The sequence below is a fragment of the Protopterus annectens genome, chromosome 15.part0 (assembly GCF_019279795.1).
Source record: "Protopterus annectens isolate FY-2018-M chromosome 15.part0, PAN1.0, whole genome shotgun sequence".
Taxonomy (NCBI): domain Eukaryota; kingdom Metazoa; phylum Chordata; order Ceratodontiformes; family Protopteridae; genus Protopterus; species Protopterus annectens.
This window is the reverse complement of record NC_056749.1, coordinates 477,934,711-477,959,770: the sequence shown is the minus strand read 5'-3', so window position 1 is coordinate 477,959,770 and position 25,060 is coordinate 477,934,711. Positions and strand designations below refer to the sequence as shown.

General features: G+C 42.5%; 1 protein-coding gene across 3 annotated transcripts in view; it reads right to left on the bottom strand.

Annotated features, from left to right (window-relative positions):
- The window catches only part of COL4A6 (collagen type IV alpha 6 chain), a 4,024,271-nt gene that overhangs the window by 918,405 nt on the left and 3,080,806 nt on the right, over nt 1-25,060 (bottom strand). For all 3 annotated transcript variants that reach the window (XM_044057202.1, XM_044057203.1, XM_044057204.1), the window contains one exon: nt 20,767-20,928. In XM_044057202.1, coding sequence (XP_043913137.1) covers nt 20,767-20,928 — 162 coding nt within the window. The remainder of the gene's footprint in view (nt 1-20,766; nt 20,929-25,060) is intronic.

The window sequence follows — 25,060 nt, the reverse complement described above, 5'->3', positions numbered from 1 at the left end:
AATGGCTGCTAACTGAACTCTGATAGTGGATAAAGAAGAACCTGATTGAAAAAGTTCTGCCAAGAAATCTAAGACTGACTGGATAGGTGCCGTGAAAGGATCCATGTTTCTAGACTCTGCCCAGAAGGAGAAACGTTTCCATTTGCTAGCATAAATCTTCCTGGTAGAAGATTTGTGGGAAGCTAGAATGATCTCATGCACCGAATGGGAAATAAAAGGAAGCCTGGCTAAAGTTGGAAGTGGAGCAACCAAGCTGTGAGGTTGAGAGAGAGAAGGGAGTGGTGCAGCTCACCCGACTGATGGGTCAAAAGGTCTGGTACTGGGTCCAGATGCCAGGGCTGCTCCAAGAGGTAACAATGCAGGAACGGATACCAGATTTGTCGAGGCCAGTAAGGGGCAATGAGGATCATTGAGGATCTCAATGCGGTAGCTTTCTGAATCAGTTGTGTGATTAATGGAAAGGGGGGAAAAGCATACAGGAGACCCCGGGTCCAATCGTGGACTAGAGCATCTCTGGGGGGGTGGCCAGGAAGAGGGAAGAGAGTGAAGAAGTCGTGGCACTTGCTGTTTTGAGGTGTTGCGAAAAGATTGCAGCAAGGTTGACCCCATCTTTGGAAAATCTCTTCCACTACTGACTGTTTGAGAGACCACTCATGCGGCATGAGAATGGCTCTGCTCAGCCTGTCCGCTATAATGTTGGACTTCCCGGGGATATGTGTTGCTATCAGAAACCGCTGAGAAGAGATCGCCCACTGCCAAAGTCTGAGTGCTTCTCGACACAAGGGGTAGGACTTAGCTCCACCCTGCTTGTTGATGTACCACACAATGGACATATTGTCCATCTGAACTGCAATAGTCCCTATGGGAAGAGAGTCCTGAAGGGCTTGCAACGCTAAAAGTACTGCTCTCATCTCCAAGACATTTATGTGCAGGTGGCACTCGAAAGGTTGCCATGTGCCCTGGACTGTCCTGCCCTGAAAATGCCCCCCCCACCCGATCAGGGAGGCATCCATTGTCACCGTAGCAACCGGTGGGGGGAGAACAAAGGGTCTGCCATGAACGACTTGCAGGGAGACCTTCCACCAAGACAGGTGTTTCTTGCATGATTGTGTGATTAAAATGCTGTGAGACATTGGAAGCTGTTGAAAGGACCACTGGGAAAAGAGCATCCATTGAAGGATCCGCATGTGAAAGCAAGCTAGGGGAAGTAACGTAATGGCGGCTGCCATGAGACCTAAAGTCTTCAGTACAAACCTGGCCTGGATTCTGTTGCTCTGAAGACGGATGTGAACTCTCTGTGTGGTTGGTTTTACGGTTAGTTCGGCTGTGTCCAATATGGTGCCTATGAAAGTAATAGACTGACAAGGCAACAATGCAGACTTTTCGAAATTTATGGAGATACCTAGCTCTTTGCAAGTTTGAATGGTGTAATCTCTGGAATGAAGAAGTTGATGCCTGGTGGTGGCAGTAAGGAGCCAGTCGTCCAGATATGGAAACACTTGGAATCCTTGACGTCTCAGATGAGCCGTGACCACTGCCATGCATTTGGTGAACACTCATGGGGCTGTAGTGAGACCAAAGGGCAGGGCCCTGAACTGGTAGTGACTGGCCCCCAGCTGGAAGCGGAGAAACCTCCTGGAGCGCCTGTGCATCTTGATGTGGTAGTACGCATCCTGAAGGTCTATAGAGCACATGTAATTATCTTGGCCCAAAAAGGGTAGAATGGACTGTAGCGTGACCATCCGGAACTTCGTTCTTTGGACAGACCAGTTTAGCCTGTTGAGATCCAAAATTGGACTCCAGTCCCCTGTCTTTTTCGGTACCAAAAAGAACTTGGAGTAGATTCTGGATCCTTGCTGGTCTGCTGGGACTGGTTGGATGGCTCTTTTTCTTAGCAGTTTTGAGATTTCTAATACTGCTTGTTCCCTTAGACCGGGTGGAACATCTGGAAGGGGCCTTTTTGGCTGTGCTGGGGTGTGGGCAAAGGGAATTTTGTAACCCTCGGATATGATTGACCGTACCCATTTGCCTTGAGTGAGGGAAAGCCAGGCTTCTGGGTACAGTGATAATCTTCCCCTGACTGCCTCCAAAGGCAGACAGTCGGGCAGCATCTCAGGGATGCTGAAAGGGCTGGCCAGAGACAGCTTCTCTGCTACCCTGATTCTGCGGACCCCCTCTGTCCCTAGGGCGGCATCTGTTATTGTTCCCCCCCTGCCTCTAGAGGGGAACTCACCTCGTGTGTCAGGCACGACTCCCTGTGGTTTGTGAAACCATATTTTTCCACCCTTCTGACCCTTAGGGTATGGTCTAGACGGGGCGGAAAAACAGACTCCCATGGCAGAGAGAGTCTTGCCATCCTGTTCGCATCTGGTCAAAGTATCCTTCACTTGAGGTCCGAACAACGCCGAACCATCAAAGGGGGAGTTCGTGAAGGACTCCTTGAAGGGGTCAGCAAAGTTACAAAGCCACATCCAGGCGTGACGCCTTAAGGCCACGCCTGTGCCTGCAGCCCTACTCGGCCCATCGGCCGCATAAGAAATAAGCCGCATGGAGGAGTTAACAATCGAGTTCAGGGTTGCCAGCTGGGAGTTGATTTTGTCTTGAGACCCCGCAGCTGTTGGCTCCTGTAAAGTATCAACCATTTCTTTGAGCATGTCTCTTTGAAGGCGGGTGAAATGACATAAGTAATTCAGCGACCGCATGGTAAAGGTCACTGAAGAAAACATCCGCTTGCCGTACCTATCCATAGTTCTAGATTCCTTATTAGGAGGATGGATCGGTACTGAAGGATCAGCCAGTTCCTTCTTCGTGGCCGCCGCCACCACCATAGGTTCATAGGTTGGTATTAGGCTATCAGCCCTAGGGCCTATACAAGCCTAGTCATAACAATTCCCTGGCTATTTCTTCCCACACTATTTACTTCCCTGGACCCCTGTCTAGCAGGGCGACTGACGTGATCCCCAGGGTGAATTTCCTTTCTCCCATCCAATCGTCAAGGTTCCTTTTGAAGAGGACCAAAGAGGCATTCTGCTTGACATGTATGGGCAATCTATTATAGGTTCACAGGTTCATGGTATCAACAGGGACACCTTTGGTTAAAAACAGTTTATCAGAAGGGGCTGTGATAAATTTTGAAGGTCTCCGTGGGGTAGGTTCCATCAAGTCAGGGGCCGTCCATGCCTTCCGCACCACCACTTCCATAAGGGGGTCAAAGGGCAGAGACACCCAGGAGGTGGAAGGACGAGAACCAAAAGCCTCTAGGTAAACCGACTCATCCTCGGAAGGATTGAGGGTAGACCAGTTCCCCCTCTGTTTGAGGATTTCAAGGATGTCAGAAAAGGAGACATCCTCAGAGGGGGACCGTGGGGACCCTTCTGACTCATCTAAGTCGGTGTCGGATGTGACGGACTCAGGAGAGTCCACATGCTTCCTCTTGCATTTCCTTTTCCAAGGGGGCTCCCCTGACAGATCAGGGGAGGTCTCGGAAGAGGAGGACGCTCCCAATGGGGGCACCTGAGGCACTGGATCTCTGCGGTCGGGGTCGAGAGAATGGGTAGAGACTGTGGCAGGCACAACAGTGGGAGGAGCTGAGGGAGCTGACCGAGGAGCAGGCACAGGGGCCAGCATGCTCCTCATGACCTCGAAGGCACCCCTATCAGGCAGGGAAGAAGGCCCCCACTCCGAAGAGATAAGGACCCCTCCAGGCACCGAGAGGGATGGCTCTGAGGCTGATGTCAGGGCTGAACTCACCTGCGCCGAGGCTCCAAGGGGGAGAATGGGGTCGGACAAGGGTCCGATGCCACTCGCCCCCTCAGAGCCGACGAGGGAGTCCCGATGCCCGGATCCTTCCAATGATGGAACGATGGAAGAGATTGGAGCCGATGCTGGAGCCGAAAGGTGTGGTATCGGCTCCGTGTCGACGGTCCCGGCTCCCACGAACTCCGGCTCCGAGTTCAAAGGAAGAGTCGGAGGAGGAATCGACGATAGAATGGGGATAGCCACTGTCTGTTGAGAAGGGCTCTGAAGCATCTGGGCCAGTGCCTGCGACTTAAGGAGTCTACTAACCACCCTCTCGAGGTCGTGTTCCGAAAGCCTGGAAGACCGAGAGGAATGGGACCGATGGCTCCGCTCCGAAAGCAAAGGAGATCTCGGAGCCGAATGGACAGACTCCAAAGATGGAGACCTGGAGCGCTTACGGCTCGCAGACGGTTCCGACACAACTATCAGAGCCGACTGAGTCTTGGTAGGATCGGCTCCAGCCGGAGCCGACGTAGGAGCACTAGAAGCACCACTAGATGAAGGCTCGGATCTTGGAGCCGATGATTTTGTGGGCTTCAAAGGTTTGCCTGACAAAGATTTGGTCGGGGAACCTTCGGGTTTCAACAAGCCTCGTAATATAAGCTTGTTCTTTCGTTCCTGCAGGACTCTTTGACTGAATGCATGGCAGACAGAACAAGAGTCCTGCAGGTACAGAGGGCCCAGGCAGTAAACACAAGAAGTGTGACCGTCTGTCAGAGACATCTTCTGACAGCACGAATCACATTTCTTGAAGCCTGAAACCCTGGAATCCTTGGACATCCTGAAGGGATGACAAGTCACCAACACACAAACAAACACCCACACTCAAACTTACTCAGTCTAGACACGAACACACACACACAAAGACTGAGACTGTTTAAACTGAAAAAAATAGAAAATCTATTCTAACAATAACCAAAATAAACTTAAGATTAAGCTAATGTCTAAACTAAAGTTAGCTGAAAGCCTAGTAATCTAAGGAGTGGGGTTGGTAATGAGAAATAAACCCGAAAAGGGAGCTATCTAGGAAGGGGATAAACTAGAGGGGTAAAGTGGGTCTAATAGACAAAACTAATAGTACAATTGGCCTAATGGTTGAACCTATCTATGAACAAAAGGGAGGAAAAAACCTTACCAGAAGAGGTTTTTCTAATTTTAACCTGAGAGCCGGCAAAAACGCAACCTCGTAGCTGAAGCGGCAAACGAGATCTGGGTAGTTAGCACCTAGCATTGTGGGATACAGGGGAGCCTCGAGCCGGTAAAAATTGCTCTCGAGCTTTAGTATAGGCCGAGTCGGAGCCGAGGATCGGCTCCGAACCCATCCAGCAAGAATGAAGGCAAGATTGACAACTTAACATTAAAGTAATATATCACCATAGTGATAACAGCCTGCATAGAGTAACAGCCTGCATTTAATTGCTGGAATCTGTGTTCTGAGAGACTGCCTTTCAGACTATCTGCAAATATACAGAGCTGAGTATATATATTTTTCTGGTTATAGAGTTTGTTAATTGTTGCTTAGATCTCTGTTGAAACTGTCTCACTGTTCTGAGACACTGATCTGCAAATATACAGAGCTGAGTGTATTTTTCTGGTTTTAGAGTTTCTACTGTTAGTTGTTGCTTAGATCTCTGTTAATGCTCCCCCCCCCCATTTTCTGCTGTGTCTTCAGTTGGTATTACTTTTTTTACAGCTTGTGTGTTATCCAACTCAAGGATCACTTAATTTGACCTGTTAGTAACAGCCTGCATTTAATTGCTGGAACCTGAGTTCTGAAAGACTGCCTTCCAGACTATCTGCAAATATACAGAGCTGAGTAAATTTTTTTTGTTTTTTAGTTTGTACTGTTAGTTGTTGCTTAGATCTCTGTTGAAACTGTTTTGTTCCACCCACCCTCCCTATTTTTGCTTTGTAGTTTAAATTTGTTGGCTTTTGCAGTTGCCTGCCCCACTGTAGATTTGATCTGGGACACTCCCCCAGTCCCATCTCTTTACCACATTCTACCTAATAAACTCTTTCTGTACTTGCTCTTAGTCCTTTTTAATTTAATTGCATTTTTTAAACTGTGTTTGGTCTAATATTGCTACATACTCAAGTGTGCTAGATTGCACTGCATGTGAATTGTTTTTACTACTGTTTTTGCTACTTTTCTGTAAAAAAAATGTAAGCCTGTTTCCTACCTTTCCTGTAACTAGTGTTCCAGATACAGATTTGCTGTATCCAGGACTGTATGTAAGCTTCTGAGCCCCCCAAGCCTTTCTGTGTTGGAGGGAAGCCTTCTACCTTATCAGTGGGAGTGGTAAGCACTAGGTAACCTGTCTACCACATAAGGAGTGGTTCTGGCCCAGAAATTGTAGTTATTGGCCTTTTGGGCAATCTCTTCCATATCTCTCAACTTTCTGAGTTGAAAACCTGCATTTGCACTTGTTTCTGTCCTGTAACTCGTCTAGTGCAGATACAGATTCTTAGTTTTAGCACTTAAATTTGCTTATTCATGCTCAGCACTTGTTCAGAACTTGTAAGCACTAAATAAGCTATTAGTTACTATAGCACTCAATCTTTCTCATTACCTAGAGCAAAACAGTTTTTGTACTTACTTTTCTCACTAGCTTAGAGAAAAACAGCTCTTGTACTCACTTTCCTCACTTATCTACAGGAAAATACTTTTTTATTCAGGCATGTCCAAGGGTCAGTTCCCAGTGTTCTCTCCTGTCTATCTGATGAATCTGGGCATCTTCAGGAAATGTAGAAATTGCCTCATGTACACAGACAACCCTCTCCTCCTACCACCCAGCACTACAACCTGTGAGAGATGCACTTATCTAGCCAAACTGGAGGTAAAGCTCTCTCCAACCAAGACTGAACTTGACAGTCATGAGGAGAAGGTAAACATTTGCACCACACCACACTCATCACACAGTCTCACTAAATCTACATCACCAAAAACAAACACATAGTAACACAAAAACATTCGTGGAGGCTCTCAATAATAACCTGTCTAAGCAACAGAGACCTCCAAAGCAGAAACGCAAGCAACCTCCATCCCCCAACACAACCCAAATGACACACAGCCCACAGACTCAGTGTGCCACTCAACCATAGCCAATAAGGCAAAACAACGTACCCAACACACTAGTCATAGGTGACTCTATAGTCAGGCACACTGATGTCCCACTCTCCAGTCCAAACAAGGAGAAGGTTACTGTCAGCTGCCTGCTGGGTGCCAGGATCCGCCACATAACCCACGCACTCAGTTCACTCCACAACAAGTACAAATATGACTCTGTCATTGTCCATGTTGGTGTGAATGACCTGAGACGTACCTCCCTGGACTACATGAAAAGAGACATGGAAGAGCTCTCCGATCTTGTAGCCCAGGTAGGTATGACCCTAGCCCTGAGTAGCATTCTACCATCACCCAGAATGATACCACAGTACAAGGAGAAAATGACTTGACTTCAACAACTGGCTAAGCTTCTGGTGTCATTCTAATGGGATCCAGTATCTGTCTGCTTGGGATGACATGATCGACAGACCACAATGCTTTGCCACAGATGGCCTGCACCTGTCACCCCTGGGATTCCAGACACTGGCTAAGGCTCTTGCTGCCCCTATAGTGCCTTTTTTAGGCAAGGTTCAAATAACACATTCACCACCATAACGGGAACAGGCAAGCAAAAACTGAGAGTAATGCTACTCAATGCTAGAAGTCTAAATCTCAAAATGCACTCACTCAAGGCACTCCTTCAAATGGAGAACATCAATATCTGTGCAGTGACTGAGACCTGGTTCAAGGCTCTAGGGAGCACCCCTGCACTACCAGGCTATAACTCATACCACACTTTTTGGCCGTGTAACCTGGACCGAAAAACCAAAGGTGGAGGTGTGTCTATATTCATTAAGGATATCCACACCTCCAGGCTAGTTGCTCAGCACAATGCATCCGCGGTTATCCAAGTGCAACTAACTCTGGGCAAAACTGCAATCCAAATTGTAGCTTGCTACAGATCCCCCACCATGCCCCAGGATTCCCACTCCTCTTTTCTTGATGTACTGGAATATATTAGGGTTCAACCAAACACCCTAATAATGGGCGACTTCAACTACCCCACCATTAACTGGGAAAACTACTCGTGTACCAACTCCTTAGTGCAACATTTTATGGAATTCATAAACTCCAATGCCCTGGATCAACTTATCCACATCCCCACTAGGGGCAACAATATCCTAGACCTAGTCATTACCAACATGAGTGACCGGTGTTCCACACCTGAAGTCAACTCCTCGTTGGTCTGATCCGACCATAAGCTAATCACCCTTGATATCCACATCCCGCCCCCACCCCTCATTAAGGAAACACAGTAAAAAATTTCTCCAAAGCCAACGTCATGCTTAAGACAGAAGTGGTGAACATCATGACACCCATGCAGATGGACAATGCAGTTACAACTGCTGAATCCTACACAAATGCACTCTGTAAGCACTTACACAAGTGCATGGATTGTGCTATCCCAAACAGAACCAAGATGCTATCCTCTAAAAAAAGGAAGCCAATCTGGTGGTCCCCTGCCATAAACAAACTGTACAACAGAAGGAAGAAACTGTTGCAAAGGAGAGTAAAATCTCATGAGTGGAAGAACTGCCTGGTCAGCCTTAGTAAGAAGCTGAGATCCCTTATAAGATCCTCCAAAGCTAGATATGAAAACACAATCACCAGTAATTCCAAGGACAACCACAAAGCATTCTATAGCTATGTCAAGAATCTCGATGGCAATATCCATAGGTTCATAGGTTCATACTAGGCTATCTGCCCTAGGGCATTTATAAGCCTAGCCAGAGTGTGTTTGGCTTTCGCCACCCATTTTGAATTAATTTTGCTATGCCTTTTTTTGAGGTTAGTATACTGTGCCTCTGTCTAACAGTGACACAGAAGTGATAGCCGGGGTAAACCTACGATCTCCCATCCACTCATCAAGATTCCTCTTGAAGTGAGTCAATGTGGGACTCTGCCTAACCTGGACTGGGATTTTATTCCAGAGTGAAGGGAGCCTCTGGGTTATGAATCTGTCCCTCCAGCATGTCCTATTTATTTCAGTGCTGAGGTTCAAGTCTCTCGTGTAGCTCGATGGGATTTGGATTTTCTGAGGTGCAGCATGTCCATTAATTCCGGGTTGGACATGGCTTTATACGTCAGGCACAGATCGCCTCTGAGCAGGCGGTATGCCACTGAGTAGAGCTGGAGTTTCTTTAACCGGGCAGCATATGGCATCTGTTTGAGCCCTTTGATCCTCTTGGTGAGGTACTTTTGGGTTCTTTCCAGTTGCTGCAGGTGTCTGGTAAGGTACATCCCAAAGGGCATTGTACTCAATTATGGGCGTGATGAGGGATGGGTAAGGAGGCACGGTGACGTGCCCTGATGTAGATGTGAATCCCTTCATGATTAGGTGGGCTATATAAAATGTTTTCTAACCACTTTGGCCACGTGGTTGTCAAATGAGAGATTGCTATCAACTTGGGTCCCCAGGTCCCTAATGACTTCTTCTGTACTTAATGGATTACCACCTATGTGGTAATTTGTGGGCACTTTGTTTTGCCAAAGGGATGACTATACACTTTTGGCATTTAGCTTGAGGCCATGGCTCTGGCACCAGTTGTCTGTTTCTATGAGGCTCTTTTGGAGGATGCTTGTGTCGGCTGGAGAGTTGATTATGGTGCCCAGTTTGCAGTCATCTGCGAACTTGGTCAGCCACAGTCTTTCTGTGTTGGCCTGTACCACCGAGAAATATATACCGAACAAGAGAGGTCCCAGGACTGAGCCTTGTGGGATGCCACTTGTAACTGTTTGGAGTCTGACATGGCTCCAGCAATTCTAACCATGTGGGTTCTGTCCTTGAGCCAGTTTGCAACCCATCTAGTGACATAGGGGTTTATATTTAAGCTGGTGAGCTTATCTATAATGCCCGAGTGGGGTATTGTATTGAAGGCTTTTGCGAGGTCCAGGTAGGCTGTGTGGACCACCTTCCCCTCATCAATGGCCTTGGTGACTGTTTCAAAGAAATCGACCAGGTTTAAGAGGCAGGATCTGCCCATAACAAAGCCAAACTGGGTAGGATCCAGTGTCTGTAGGTCCCCAATATCTTTATTTATGAGGTCCATGATGATCCTTTCCATAGCTTTGCAGACCAAGCTAGTCAGGCTTATGGGGCGATAGTTTCCAGGATCCGTTGAGGCACCACCTTTGTGGAGAGGGACCACTGTTGCTGTACGCCACTCTTTGGGTACATATCCTGTAGTAAGGCTAAGATTGAACAGTAGTTTTATGTTTGGGTTTAGCTCTTCTTGGAGTTCATGTAGGACACATCTGGTCCCATTGATGCTGTGTTTTTTGCTTTGGAGAGGGCGGCTCTTACCTGAGCATCTGAGATGTCAGGGGGCAGCACTCGGGTGGGATAGATATTTGCCCTTTTGGTGGGGAGGGGGGGGTTTGCACTGAACCTGTCAGCTAGGATGTTGGCAATGTCTGTGGGCTCTGTGTATTTTTGTCATTTTGGACTAATTCTGAGCATATCTGGGAATTCCCACCCAGGTTCCTAACATAACTAAAGAAAGCCTTGTGATTATCCTTAGTGTCCTGTGCAATTGTCTCTCGAAGCTGGCCTTAGACGATTTTATGAGTGCCCGTAGTTGTTTGCTAATACTGATCAGAGATGCCTTCCTTTTTGGGATTTTGCTCTATCGTTTAGTAGCTTCCTCCTTCTATTGTATAGTTTGTTTATGGCTGGGGTCCACCAGGCAGGACATCTGCCTTTGGAGGATTGGGTCTTGGTTTTATTTGGGATTGCATGATCCATGCATTCCTGAAGGTGTTCATAGAATGTGTTTATAAAGGATTCTGCGGTCTGGGCCATATTTTCCACAGGCCGGGTGGCTTTGAAGGATTTCGCCTCGGTTTTGAGGCGTGTGAAACTTGCTTTAGAGAAGTTTTTCACTGTGGTTTTCTGGGCAGGGGGTGGGGTCGGGATGTGAATATCCAGTGAGATTAGTTTATGGTCTGATCTTACCAGTGAGGGATACACTTCTGGTCTGGAGCATAGTGTCCCCATGTTGGTGATGACCAGGTCCAGTATGTTTTCCCCTGTTGTGGGAGTGGTAACAAGTTGTTCCATAGCATTTGAGTTTATAAATTCTAGGAACCTTTGGGCTAGGGTGCTGGAGCTAGAGTAATGCTCCCAGTCTATGTTTGGGTAGTTGAAGTCACCCAATATAATGGTGTTTGGAGAGACCTTCATATTTTCCAGTATTCTCAGGAAGGCCGAGTGGGGTTCCTGTGTTTGGGAGGGTGGTCTGTAGCAGGCTATAAACTGGAAGGCAGTTTTACCCACAGTTAGTTGCACATGGATAGTCTCTGATGCTTCGTGCTGTGCCACCAACCTGGAGGTGTGGGTATCTTTGATGAATATTGATACTCCCCTCCTTTTGTGGTTCGGTCCAAGTTTTGGGGCGAAAAGCATGGTATGAGGTATAACCTGGTAGTGCTGGGGTGCTCTCGGAGCCTTGAACCAGGTTTCTGTTACTGCACAGATATCGATGTTCTCCATGCTAAGGAGAGTTTCGAGTGCGTGCATCTTGAGGTTTAGACTTCTGGCATTGAGTAGCATTACTCTTAGTTTCTTATCCCTTGTGATACCTATGGAGGTGGGTTTGTCTTTTGAGCCTTGTCTAAAAAAGGCACTATGGGGGTAGCAAGAGCCTTTGCCAATATCCAAAAGCCCAGAGGTGACAGGTGCAAGCCATCCCTAGCGAAGCATCGTGGCTTGTCGAGCATGTCATCCCAGGCTGACAGGCATTGGATCCCCTTTGAATGACACTAACACTTAAGCCAAATGTTGAAATTGATCATCTTGTCTTCATATTGTGGCATCACTCTTGGTGAGAGTAAGATGCTACTCAAGGTCAGGGTCATACCGGCCTGGGCTACATGCTCAGAGAGCTCCTCTATGTCTCTTTTCATGTAGTCCAGGGAGGTACGTCTCAGGTCATTCACACCAGCATGGACAATGACTGAGTCATATTTGTACTTGCCTTGGAGTGACATGAGTGCTTGTGTTATGTGGCGGATCCTAGCACCCGACAGGCAGCTCACCGTGACCTTCTCCTTGTTCAGCCTGGTGAGTGGGACGTCAGTGTGCCTGACGATAGAGTCACCTATTACAAGTGTAACAGGTGTGTTGTTTAGCCTTAAGGGCTGTGACTGTTCGGCACACTGGCTTTGTGAACTATGTGTTGCACGTGTTTTGTTTTGGGGTAGCGGTTGCTTGGGTGTCTGCTTTGGAGGTCTCTGCTGCTTAGGCAGATTTTTATTTAGAGCCTTGGAGTATGTTTTGTGTGTTTATGTGTTTGTTGTTGTCATGGTAGGTCTATGTGAGACTGGAATTGTAGTGAGTGTGGTTTCCTTCTCCTCCTGACTGGTTACGCCAGTACTGAGTTGAGAGAGCTTAGCCTCCAGTTTGGCTATATGGTTGCATCTCTCACATGTGTTGGAATTTGTTGGGAGGAGGAGAGGGTTGTCTGTGTACATGAGGCAGTTGTAACATTGCCTCAAGATTCCCAGATTCACCAGCTGGACCGGAGAGGAGATTGACAACTGACCTTTGGACATGCTAGAATAGTATTGGGTATTCCTTTATAATTGAAAAAAGGGCCAATAAGGAACAAGGTACTCAAGGGGAGTTTGTGAGGGTGTAGTGGTTTTAATTTTTAGTGTTGACTTATATAATTGCTTTAGTGAGCAAGTGCCAGGTAACTTAAAAGCAATGTGTTACAGGTAACTTAAATGCAAAAATGACAAACAGTAACTTTCTTTCAAGTGAAACAAGGAAATAATTACAGTAAGCAATGCAGATATCACTAGGGATCCACAGAAGTGCTAAAAGGCCGCATTTTAGGTGGAATTAGCATTTCAGGGAAATAAACAAACAACAAGCATACAAACAAAGCTAGATTCAGCAGGCCTGGATCTAGTCTATGCTACAGCAAACAAGGTGTACCAATTTCAGTAAGAAACAATTAGAATATGCAGGCACTATAAGCCTTTAACCAGAAATTCCCTGCTCAGAAGGGCAGAGTCCAGCCTCTCCTCCCACAAGAGTGCAGACCGCAATCCTTCTTATCGTAAAATAACTGGCCTGAAGCCCAAGTGCTTAAACCAGAACATCTGCTCTGAGTTACAGCACAAAGGCATGAAAATTACAGAACCAACTGATATTGCCAACATCCTGGCAGATAGGTTCAGTGCTACCTTTACCCCCCTCTACCCTCCTAAAGGGCCCATATCTATACAAGAAGAATGCAGAGTCCCTGTAATCACAACTATGCAGGTAAAAGCTGCACTCTATAAAGCCAAAAACACAGCATCCATGGGACCAGACAATATCCCAGGCTGCGTTTTACACAAACTTCAGAATGAACTGGCTCCCCACTTAAGCACCATGTTCAACAATAGCCTCGCATCAGGCTTTGTTCTCACTGAATGGCACACAGCAACAGTTATCCCACTCCACAAAGGGGGAGCTACCACTGATCCCGGGAACTATCGACCTATTAGCCTGATGAGCCTGGTCTGCAAGGCCATGGAACGTATCAAACTCATAAACAAAGACATTGGTAACCTCCAAACTCTGGATCCCACCCAGTTTGGGTTTGTGAAAGGCGGATCATGCCTCCTGAACCTGATCAACTTCTTTGAGGCAGTCACCAAAGTTGTAGATGAGGGTAAGGTGGTTCACACAGCCTATCTTGACCCCACCAAGGCTTTCGACACCATTCCCCATTCTGGAATTATAGCTAAACTCCCTAAACTAGGTATAAATCCCTACATCACAATATGGGTTAAAAAATGGCTCACTGACAGAACCCACACTGTAAAAGTTGCAGATTCCAAATCTGACCTCAAAGCAGTGACAAGTGGAGAACCACAGGGTTCCGTCCTGGGACCTCTCCTGTTTGGTATCTACTTCTCTGAAGTACAGGCTAACACAGAAGGGCTCTGGCTAATGAAGTTCGCAGATGACTGCAACCTAGGAGTCATAGTCAAGTCCCCAAATGATGTGGACATCCTACAGAAGGGCCTTGCTGAGACTGATGCCTGGTGTCAGAGCCATGACCTCAAGCTCAATGCCAAAAAGTGCAGTGTCATCCCCTTTGGTAAAAACTCTGTACCCATGAACTACCACAGAGGCAGCAATCTACTTAACACCGAATGTGTGACAAGAGACCTTGGGACTCAGGTGGACAGTAGTCTCTCCTTTGATAGTCACATCGCTACAGTAGTCAGGAAGTCCTTCTGCTTGGCACATCTCATCATAAAAGGGTTCTCATCCAGGAAAAAAGAGGTCACTGTTCCCCTCTATTCGACACTCATTAGACCCATTATAGAGTACAGCGCCCCTTTTGGAATGTACCTCACAAGACATCTGCAGCAGCTGGAAAGGCCACAGAAGTACCTCACAAAGAGGATTACTGGCCTCAAACAAATGCCTTACACTGACCGCCGCAAAAAACTCCAGCTTTACTCCATAGAATATCGCCTACTCCGAGGTGATCTCTGCCTAACATGTAAAGCTATGTCAAACCCAGAGCTGTTGGACATGCTACAATGCTACACCTAAAGAAATCCCAATCCCTTTGAGCTACACGCTCTAGGGACCTAAACCTTGTCACCACAACAAACAGGACATGCTGGAGGGATAGATTCCTGTCCCAGAGACTTCCCATACTCTGGAACAGGCTACCCATATATGTCAAGCAAAGTTCTTCATTAGCACTCTTCAAGAAAAATCTTGATGAGTGGATGGGAAATAGGAAATACACCCCGGAGATCATTTCTGTGTCTCTGCTCGACAGTGGCACAGTTAAATAACTTTCTTGGGTAGCATAAGCCAGGGAATCTTGTTGGCTAGGATTACGTAGGCCCTTGGGCCGACAGCCTAGTACCTACCTATGAACCATTATCATAAACATGAGAAGGACAGCAACCAAGATCTCATTACAGAAAGAGTGATAATCTGGCCTTACTCTACTGGTTATTGCCTTTCTCTATGGGTGCTACTTTGTTTTTTTTTTTTTGTCTGTTTTTTTTTTTTTTTTTTAAATGGGTATTACTTTGTTAACCAAAAAATGTACAAAAAAACGGTAGGGCATGAAGTTTAATGCCAATCCATAACCTATTATACTTGCTGATTGACCAATACTTTGTGATTGACCCTGTGGTGCCTCACTTGTTTCATATTTGTATTAAGTGAATCTGAGTTTCTCAGCAGGCTGGTTCATGATACTATTTCTTTTACAACATGCTCTAGTCTATCCTTCTTAATCTAGGACCCACACCTCTGAAAGTTAGCTAAATAAAAATTGTAATAATTATACTCAGTGTGATTTGGGGCGGCCACAGTGGTGCAGTGGTTAGCATTGTCGCCTCACAGCAAAAGGTTCTCCGGTTCGATCCTCGGCTGGGGTGCCTTCTGTGCGGAGTCTGCATGTCCTCCCTGTGGTCGCGTGGGTTTCCTCCAGGTGCTCCGGTTTCCTCCCACATCCCAAAGACATACTGCAGTTGGATTGGACACTCTAAATTGGCCCTAGATGTGAGTGCATGTGTGTGTGTGCCTTCTGTGGAAGGTTGGGCACCGGGCTGGCAGCTCGACACTGTAAAACTCCACTGCCAAACATGAGCGGACAGGTGAGCCGCTGTGGTGACCCCTAACCAGGAAAAGTCGAAAGAAGAAGATACTCAGTGTGATTTGATTAGTTTGTTGCAGGATGGCTGACCTAAAATCACACTAAAACTTGAACTAATAGTATGCCATTTCTGAAAGATGTATGCCACTCAACAAAAACAAATTTCAAGAATATAATTTCCTAGAGACTTTGTTCATTTCAGGATGGGATTCTGATCAACATAACATGCAAGGTACTTTTATTGTTTGCTTACTAAATAAATTTCTGGTAACTGAAAATGGCGGTCAATAAAAAAATCCACTGCCTCAAAGATAGAAGTAAATGTTGCAATTTATTAAAGTATATATTAATAATAACATATAACCTTTCACACAAAATGTGCTTTATTGAGAAAACTGGCTTGGATTTTATCTGTTTGAGCTTTTTATCTTCTAGAACTGAATTGTAACAAACTGCATCCATTTTTGCAGTGAATGCATGAAAAAAAAAGAGTTAATTGATTATGAATGGATATTTATCCATACTATTTTAATGTAAGGGTTAGACATGTCTGCAAACCCCTTACATCTCCCTTGTAGGAGTTGCACTCCCACACACCCCTTGTTACTTAACCATAATCACCTACGCAGTTGCAGTTACTGAAAGAAAAGGCAATTTTTTTTGCACAAAAAGTATTTTCCTTATCTGCATACATGCATGCATGTGTATGTGTGTGATTTCAGAATGGGAAATCTGGATTCCCAACAAACTTTTTTTTTTTGGTGACTTCAAAACATCTTTAACTTGTTTAATTTGCACCACTGTTTGTCAATAAACCATAAGATGCTCTAGGAATGCCATACTTGTTATCTGTTACATAGTAAAGGCTGGAAAAACACAGAAAAGGACAGGCGGCAATAAACAGCAAATAATGCAAAACATAAAATATTGCAAAACTGCAACAAATACATGTTGTATATACAGAGACAAGTGTGAAGAGAGCCAAGTCTATCTATTTTTCCTTTACTATGAGACTTGAAATGCTTAAGTCAGAGGATTCATGTCACTAGACTAACAATGTGACTGCACAAGTATAAACTGGGGCAACCATTTTTTAAAGAGCATCTGTAGCATTTCACTACATAAAAATAAATTAAAATACATTTAAACATTAAAAATTAATTCCAAAATTGACTAAAATAAACAATAATACTAGACACGACATAGCTTGAAGTGTGACACTACAGTCAAAATTCAAATCTCACCAATATTATTGTGGAAACTCATCATCTTGATTCTGTGCAATTAAAGTGAATTTCAGTAACAGTGCTTCGCTATTAATGGACTCCACTATACTGGACTAACTTGAGCAGCATTCTGCCACATGAATAACTCCAAGTCATTTCTGAGAATGCAGTATTCAGTCAGGTACCATCATTATAATATACAGTGGAAATAAAAAGTGTACATACCCCTGTTAAAACCCGCCTTCAATGTGACCTATAACCTGTACAATTCAATTGAAAAACAAACAAATCTGTTAGGGGAAAAAATATAAAAAATAAAAGTACAATAAGCTGGTTACATAAGTGTGCACACCCTTAAACCAATACTTTGTTTAAGCACCTTTTGCTTTAATTACAGCATTCAGTCTTCTTGGGTACACACCTGCCATCAATTAAAGAGACTCTGATTAACCCAAAATAAAGTTCAGCTGTCCTAGTAGGATTTTCCTGACATTTACTCAGTTGCCTACTACAGCAAAAGCCATGGTTCACATAGAGTTTTCAAAGCATCGAAATGATCTCATTGTTGAAAGGTATAAGTCAGGAGAAGGGTACAAAAAATGTTCACAACATTGGATATACCACGGAACACAGTGAAGACAGTCATCAAAAAGTGGAGAAAATATGGAACAACAGTGATGTTACAAAGAACTGGACGTCCTTCCAAAATTGATGAAAAGACAAGATGAAAACTGGTCAGGGAGGCTGCCAAGAGACCTACAGCAACACTGAAGGAGCTGCAGGAATTTCTGGCAAGTATTGGTTGTGTACTATATGTGACAACCATCTCCCATATTCTCCATATATATGGCCTATGGAGTAGGGTTGCAAGACGGAAACCTTTTCTTATGCACAAAAATATCCAGGCCCAGCTAAAATTTGCAAACCAATACATCAAGCCTCCCAAAGCATGTGGGAAAATGTGTTACGGTCTGGAGAGACCAAGGTTGAACGTTTTGCCCACAATTCCAAAAGGTATGTTTGGTGCAAAAACAACACTTCACATCCCCATGGTGAAGCATGGTGGTGGCAGTATCATGCTTTGGGGTTGCTTTTCTTCAACTGGAACTGGAGCTTTAGTCAAGGTGGAGGGAATTATGAACATTTCCAAATATCAGTCACTTTTGGCCCAAAACCTTTAGGTGTCTGCTAGAAAGCTGAAGATGAAGAGGAATTTCACCTTTCAACACGACAATGACCCCAAGCATACATTCAAATCAACAAAAAAATGGCTTCACCAGACTTAAATCCAATAGAAAATCTGTGGGGGTGACCTGAAGAGGGCTGTGCACAAGAGATGCCCTCACAATCTGACATATTTGGAGCGCTTTTGCAAGAAAGAGTGGGCAAATATTGCCAAGCCAAGATGTGCCATGTTGATAGACTCCTACCCAAGAAGACTGAATGCTGTAATTAAATCAAAAGGTGTTTCAACAAAGTATTAGTTTAAGGGTGTGCACACTTATGCAACCAGCTTATTGTACATTTTTTATTTTTTATATTTTTTCCCCTCACAGATTTGTTTGTTTATCAATTGAATTGTACAGGTTATAGGTCACATTAAAGGTGGGAAAAGTTTTGAAATAATTTACTGTGGTCTCATTTTTTATATCACAAAAACCTGGCATTTTAACAGGGGTGTGTACACTTTTTATATCCACTGTATGCCTAGCATTTTGTAATTCTTCTTACAGATACTTCAAAGTCTTTGTGAAATACATAGTTATAACAATTGCTTTCTAAAAGTGCCTGGTTATTATGGATTTTTCATATTTGCTAATGTCAAAGTTATGCACTGTTATTATTTTCCCTGTGTAACGGTGGGTACAAAGCTGTAAGAAATTTAAATTAATAAGCAAATAATACTAAGAATGACCAGAACAGTTAAAGGAAGTATATCAGTAAACAGACTTCAAGGCTCAAAGGCAGATTATTAAAGGGCATGGTGATATTGCAAAAGACTTTCTTAGGAAAAAGTCTACAAGGAAAAAAAGAGTACATGTTAGGACAACCAGATGTTCTGGCTGGCAGACCAAGACTAGTAGTGAAGAAAGAGACAGCTAATTAAGCAAGTGTGACTGGTAGTACAAAATAGTGCTAGTCACTTATACAAGTGCTATTTGTGATTGTTGACAACCTCTGCAGTTCTTCAGGGTTTACTCTAAACAAGCTAACAGCATGTTCATCACAAAGAACCCAAAACAGTAAATATCCTCTGAAGTTAACTATGCTTTTCTTCTACTAAAATGTTACCAATTTCATTAACTTCAAAGAAGCAAATGCTCTTCAGTAACAATAACATACAATTATAAATACAGCCCAAGCACTTTTTCTTCATTCATTATTATACTCTACCGCCATTCTAACTAACATCCCTTAAACATAGCTTCACCAACTGAAAAATTCCTATAATAAAGCTGCAAATTTGTTGCTCATATTTCAAACCAAACCCATCATTATTTTGCTCTTAGAACCATTAACTGGTTAGAACTGCAGCACTTAAACACTTTAAAACAACTAAAACAACACATAAAGTAATTTATAAACCAGATATCTCTCCATCGTTAATCAACTTAGCATCCAAATACACCCAAACAGAATCCTTAGTTTTCAGACTCGAAACCTTCTGCAAATGAGTAACCGATATGGCAACTCTCTTTACACTGTTTATATTATCAAACTATGGAACTTTATTCCACCTAACTTCAGAAATGAAACTCATCCAATGAACTTTACCAACATGTTAAAAAACATACCTTCAAACTAAATGGTCATGCCTATGTATATGGCAACAAACGAATAAAAAAAAAAATCTACCTTAAAATATGTGAGGCTGCGCTTCAAACCCACATTCAGTACTATCTTCCTATACTACATTTCCTGTCTTACTTACACTAATTTTGCCCCAAAATATGAGTAACCCTCTACAATACTTGTATACTACTTACAATCCACACTTTCCACTTTTATCTTCTCTCACATTCACCCATTCTCTCTCATCTATGTGATTTCCCCTAATCTACCGTTTTATATATATTTTTTTCCTATTACTTCTCATATTTCATCCAACCAATATATTACTTGGTTCCTGTAAAATTAATGTGTTTTTCATTGTAAATGGTTTTAGGTATAATTTATATTTGACGAGGTTTCTAAAGCTTTTCTCCTTGGGCCTCCACCAAAACCTGGCTTTGCTCAGTTAGACCATTCTGGTCAACAAATGTAAAATGAGTAATAACTAAATAAATAAAAATTAAATTACCTGTTTTCCTCTGCTGTTTTAACTACACAAGTACCAACATGTGCTACCGCATATTTCATGCTCATCTGAGTGCTTTCATCTATTGACTCAACCTGTTTAGACTCCCAAAATGCAAAACAAGGCATGGGCATCATGAGTACCATCTTCCAATATACAGCTGGGTCGTATGGGAGGGTCTGGCCTCCTGGTTGGTGTGCCAGTGTAGAGAGTGGAGTGAACCTTTTTTTTTTGCTCTTCACTTAAAGAGCTGCAGGAAGCCACTGTCTTTCTGAGGTTTTGCAGAAGTCCTTTTTTTGGTGGTGGGGGAGGGGGCCGACTTGGGCTCTACTTCATGAGACTGGCACAGAGTGCTAGATAAACTAGTTATGCCCCTGGGAATCATTCATATGCTTCTGAGTGCAATAAGCAGATCAGACAGACTCTTACAGCATGCTGCTGTTGCCTTCACCATTGTACCAGTACTACCTAATACAAATCACAGCCAGGACTATCTGATGGATGTGACAGCTACAGAATGTAAATATAATACAAACATATACTACAGTCACAACAAATTAACAAGTCTTTCTCCTGATGTTTTCTACTTTTTAGTATGCATGATCATTTCTGATGACATATTAAATATTTAAAAGCACACCAGGGTTATTAGAACAAATCTTTAGAGCCATAAACCTTCTACAATTCCTACTAGTTAAAATAAAAACAAACCTGGGAATCCAGGGAATCCAGGTACTCCTGCAGGACCTGGTCTTCCTGCAAGTCCAGGTGGACCTCCATATCCTTGTGTTCCTTTTAATCCTGGCAAACCAGGGAATCCAGGGTTACCCTGCTCACCTTTTGTACCTGGTATGCCTGATCTTCCATCAAAACCTGCAACAACAGAACAACATTGTTGTTTTTATTCTTTGTTTGAGTTAGCAATGCAAGGATTATCTGCAATCATAATATATTTACCATCTTAATAGAGTACTTAAAGTTTAGTAGCACACCACCTTTCCTAAAGAATGTCTCCCAGCACTTTTTCTAAAGATTAAGGCACTTTGCACACAACAGTACTGGTGCACATTAAATGAAAATGACTCACAAAGTAAGGAAAACATCTATAAACTTCCTTTAAACTGCATTCTTTCATGTGTTTATTTTTCCTGCAAACTGTCTTAACTTTTGAAGCTATTCTTCCTGAGCCTCAGCCAAAACTGGATGATACCCAATGGTCTAGTTAAGAAACATAAACAAATAAAAGGTTTACCTTTACAATGTTGCAACACATGTGTGTCTCATCAAATATCTGACTCTAAAGGTCAGAAACTGCACTTTCAAATCCTGAAAACACAGAAAGTACTAAACAATAAAATTTGACATTCCAGGAATGTCAAATTTCTTTGAAATACCTGTCACTTCCGGATGTCATCAAACACTATTATGCAGGGAGGCAAGCCCCCCTGCACCTCCCACACTCCCTGCTAATTTGATATACTAACGCCGGGAAGGGGTACATGTTGCAATCCCCACTGTAGTGCAATCTCCACTCAGAATGCCGAATTCACATGAGCGAATGCACACTGGCATTTGCTCATTTGTGAGTTCGGCAATTCATAGTCATTATTCCGAACTTTTGAAAATGTCCTTTCGCACATCTGACCATCTCAAATGTGCACTTCAACCTCGTAAAGGTAAACCAAATAAAACAATATCCTCAAGCTATATGTTAGATGGAATACAGATGCTTTCATAACCTTCTTAAATAATGAGACCAAAATGAGATGAGATGAGGAAGACTGGTTAGCTTCTGGAGATCTACATGTTAAGAATTCTGAAGAAGCAATGTAGCATATGTTCCATGTTTTTTTTTCAGGAGAGGAAACTCAATTCTCAAGCAGAAAACACTACTGAAAGTTAAATATATGGTGTACTGTACAGAACCAGGAGATGCTTCAAGTAATCAGGACGTGTCTGTAAGGTGTATTCTGGATGAACAGTTCAAACTAAACAGCAATTCTGCTCACAGATGGCAGCCACATGAAATGGCCTGATTCAGAAGTATTATTTACATCCACTGGCCTTGCATCCTGAGATAACTGTAAGAAGTGGAGACTGGTTTTAGAATGTCTCATAAAAAGTACTATGAAATAAATGCATCATTAAAAACAAAAAAAGGCTGAAGGCTTCATCCTGCAGGAAGTGGGAACACAGTACATCTTCAGATTACAAAAACATTTCTAACAGCAGATAATTAGGGATCACCAGGTTAAGCCTAAACAAAAAGCAGGATCAAGTGCCTTCTGATGATGCACATTTCTAAACTATAATTCTATGCTATGCATTTTCAGCAGCTTCAATGAATTTTCAGGTCATTTTTAGTCATATCTGACACGTTTTTTAATCAAAAACTGGTTCATATAATTTCATTCCTCAAGTAACTCATACTTTTCTTCTACAAAAAGGAATGTCTCTATGGCTTGCAAGACATTATTTTATTTACAGATATGGATTGACTGGTACTTGGACCCCTTAAAGACAACCTACCAGTACAGCAGGAAAAAATAAAGCTATTCCAAAGACATGCATCTGTAGCATTTCTCTCGGGCCTCTGCTGAAAATGGGCTCTGTCCCAGTCGGACTTTCCCAGTAAACAAATGTTAAATAAATAAACACACCAGGTTTACTTTATGAAATGTAACAATTTAATAAACAGGAAGATTTAATTAACAGGAAGATGAATAAACTGAAGAGGGATTTAAGTGAATATCAGAATAAAACGAGTTACCCCAAACCACCCTACATGAAATGGGACTTTTTTGGAAATAATAATATAAAACATGACTTTAGTAACAATAAGGATGAGAAAACAAGTAGATGGAATAACTATGATTATAATTATGAATTTCCACCACTAAACAGAGATGATAACTATGATAATCAACAACATTTTAGAAACAGAAATTTTCAGAAGAGGGGGGGAGAATGGGGAGAGGAAGGTTCTAGAGTTACACCTCCTATCCCCAAATGTATCAAATGATAAAATTTCAGTTTTTGGAGTTAAGAATAGTTATGATGACTTCTCTATATACAATTTTAGTGATACCATCTTGACAAAGGAACACTTTAGATTATTAAGTAAAGGTTTGAAATACATATCCTATGTTAAGGGGGATCTAACAAAGCCATTACTTGATATTAAACTGTTTTTAAGAAAAATAAATTTAGAAGTACTATTCTCTAAGAATAAGACCTCTAATTCTGTATACAACAATAAGGCTTTGGTACGTAGAACCACTTATAACCCGCCCCTACATCCCCAGATCAGGAATTTGGAAATTATTTTAGAGAAAGAAGTCAGAAATGCACAACAAAAGAAAATATATAAAAACCACCTTAGTCAAACTGAAAATGAGACTTTAAATTCATTGAAAAAGAATGCGGAAGTTAGAATTATGAAACCAGATAAGGGAGGGGGAGTAGTCATTATGGAGAATATTATTTATGAAGGAAAAATGAATGAAATCCTTAGGGATGAAGTGAAATATGCATGTGTGTCAAGGAACGAAGTTAATTTAGCATATCACAAGATAGACATTTTGTTAAAAGATATGTTATATGAAAAAGTAATAGACAGTACAACTTATGACTACTTATATGTACCCAAACCTCGAATACCAATCATTTTCGGTATCCCCAAAATACATAAAAATTTGGAAGACCCACCCCTTAGGCCTATTGTGTCTGCAGACGGATCAAAGACACTACCTTTGGCTAAATATATTGATTTAAAAACTAAACACATTTGTACACAAAACAAGGTTATACTTAAGGATTCATGGGACTTACTAAGGAATATTACCCCTGACTTATTTACTGAAGATCTAATTTTTGTCACCATTGACATAATAGATCTTTTTTCATGCATACCCTATGAGACGGGTTTATTAATGTTTGAGGAAATGATCTTTCAAGATAAAAAGATACCCCAATATGAGAAAGTTGCTATTATGGGACTTATGGATATAGTCCTTAAGTATAACTTTTTGATTTTTAATGGGGAATATTTTCAACAAACACAAGGTGTCTCCATGGGTGCAGCTTGTGCCCCCACGTTTGCGAATTTAGTTTTGGCACAGTGGGAGGAAAGCTTCATCTTACATTCCAAATTCAACACCTGCTGGACATTATATCGCCGATTTTTGGACGACATTGTAATTTTTTGGACAGCAGGTTATGATAAATTTAGCGAATTTATTGAATATATTAACAAATCCACTAATTTTCTTAAATTCACCCATAAGACTTCAATTGATACGTTACAATACCTGGATGTGGAGATCTACAAGTTGAACAATAATTTTGAAACCAGAATTTATAGAAAATCTACCTTCTGTAACTCCTTTCTCCACTATAACAGCGCACACCCTTCACATTGTAAAAAGAACATAGTGAAAGGACAGTTTGTCAGGGGTTGCCGTATGACTAGTTTGGAGTCAGATTTTGTTAATGAATGTGCTTTTTTAGAGATTATGTTTAAAGAAAAAGGTTATCCTGGCAATTTTGTTGAAAATATCAGGATGGAAGTGGAGAAAGGTAGAAGCACAAAATTTAGACCTATTAAGGGTGTTACATCCGAATTTTCACCTGAAATCAGGGATAGAAACAATAAAGGTACCTATAATGAATATCAGCAGGCCTTGGTATTGGAATACAATGCTTCAAATTTCAAGGCCAGGGAGATTTTTCAGAGAGAATGGGATAGATTTGTGTCACTTACAGACATAGATGAAATATTAAAATTAAAGCCAAAGGTAGTTTACAAAAATTCATTTAATATGAAGAAAATCTTCGAGATAAATAGTAATGTAGGAAACACCAACTATTGTGAAAGTATACATTACATAGGGGGAAGAAAGAAAATGGGAACTTTTAAATGTGGAAGTTGCCATCAATGTGAATATATTATGAACAAAGGGGAAATTCATTTAGAAAGTAGAAATAGATGGATTAGAAGTAAGGG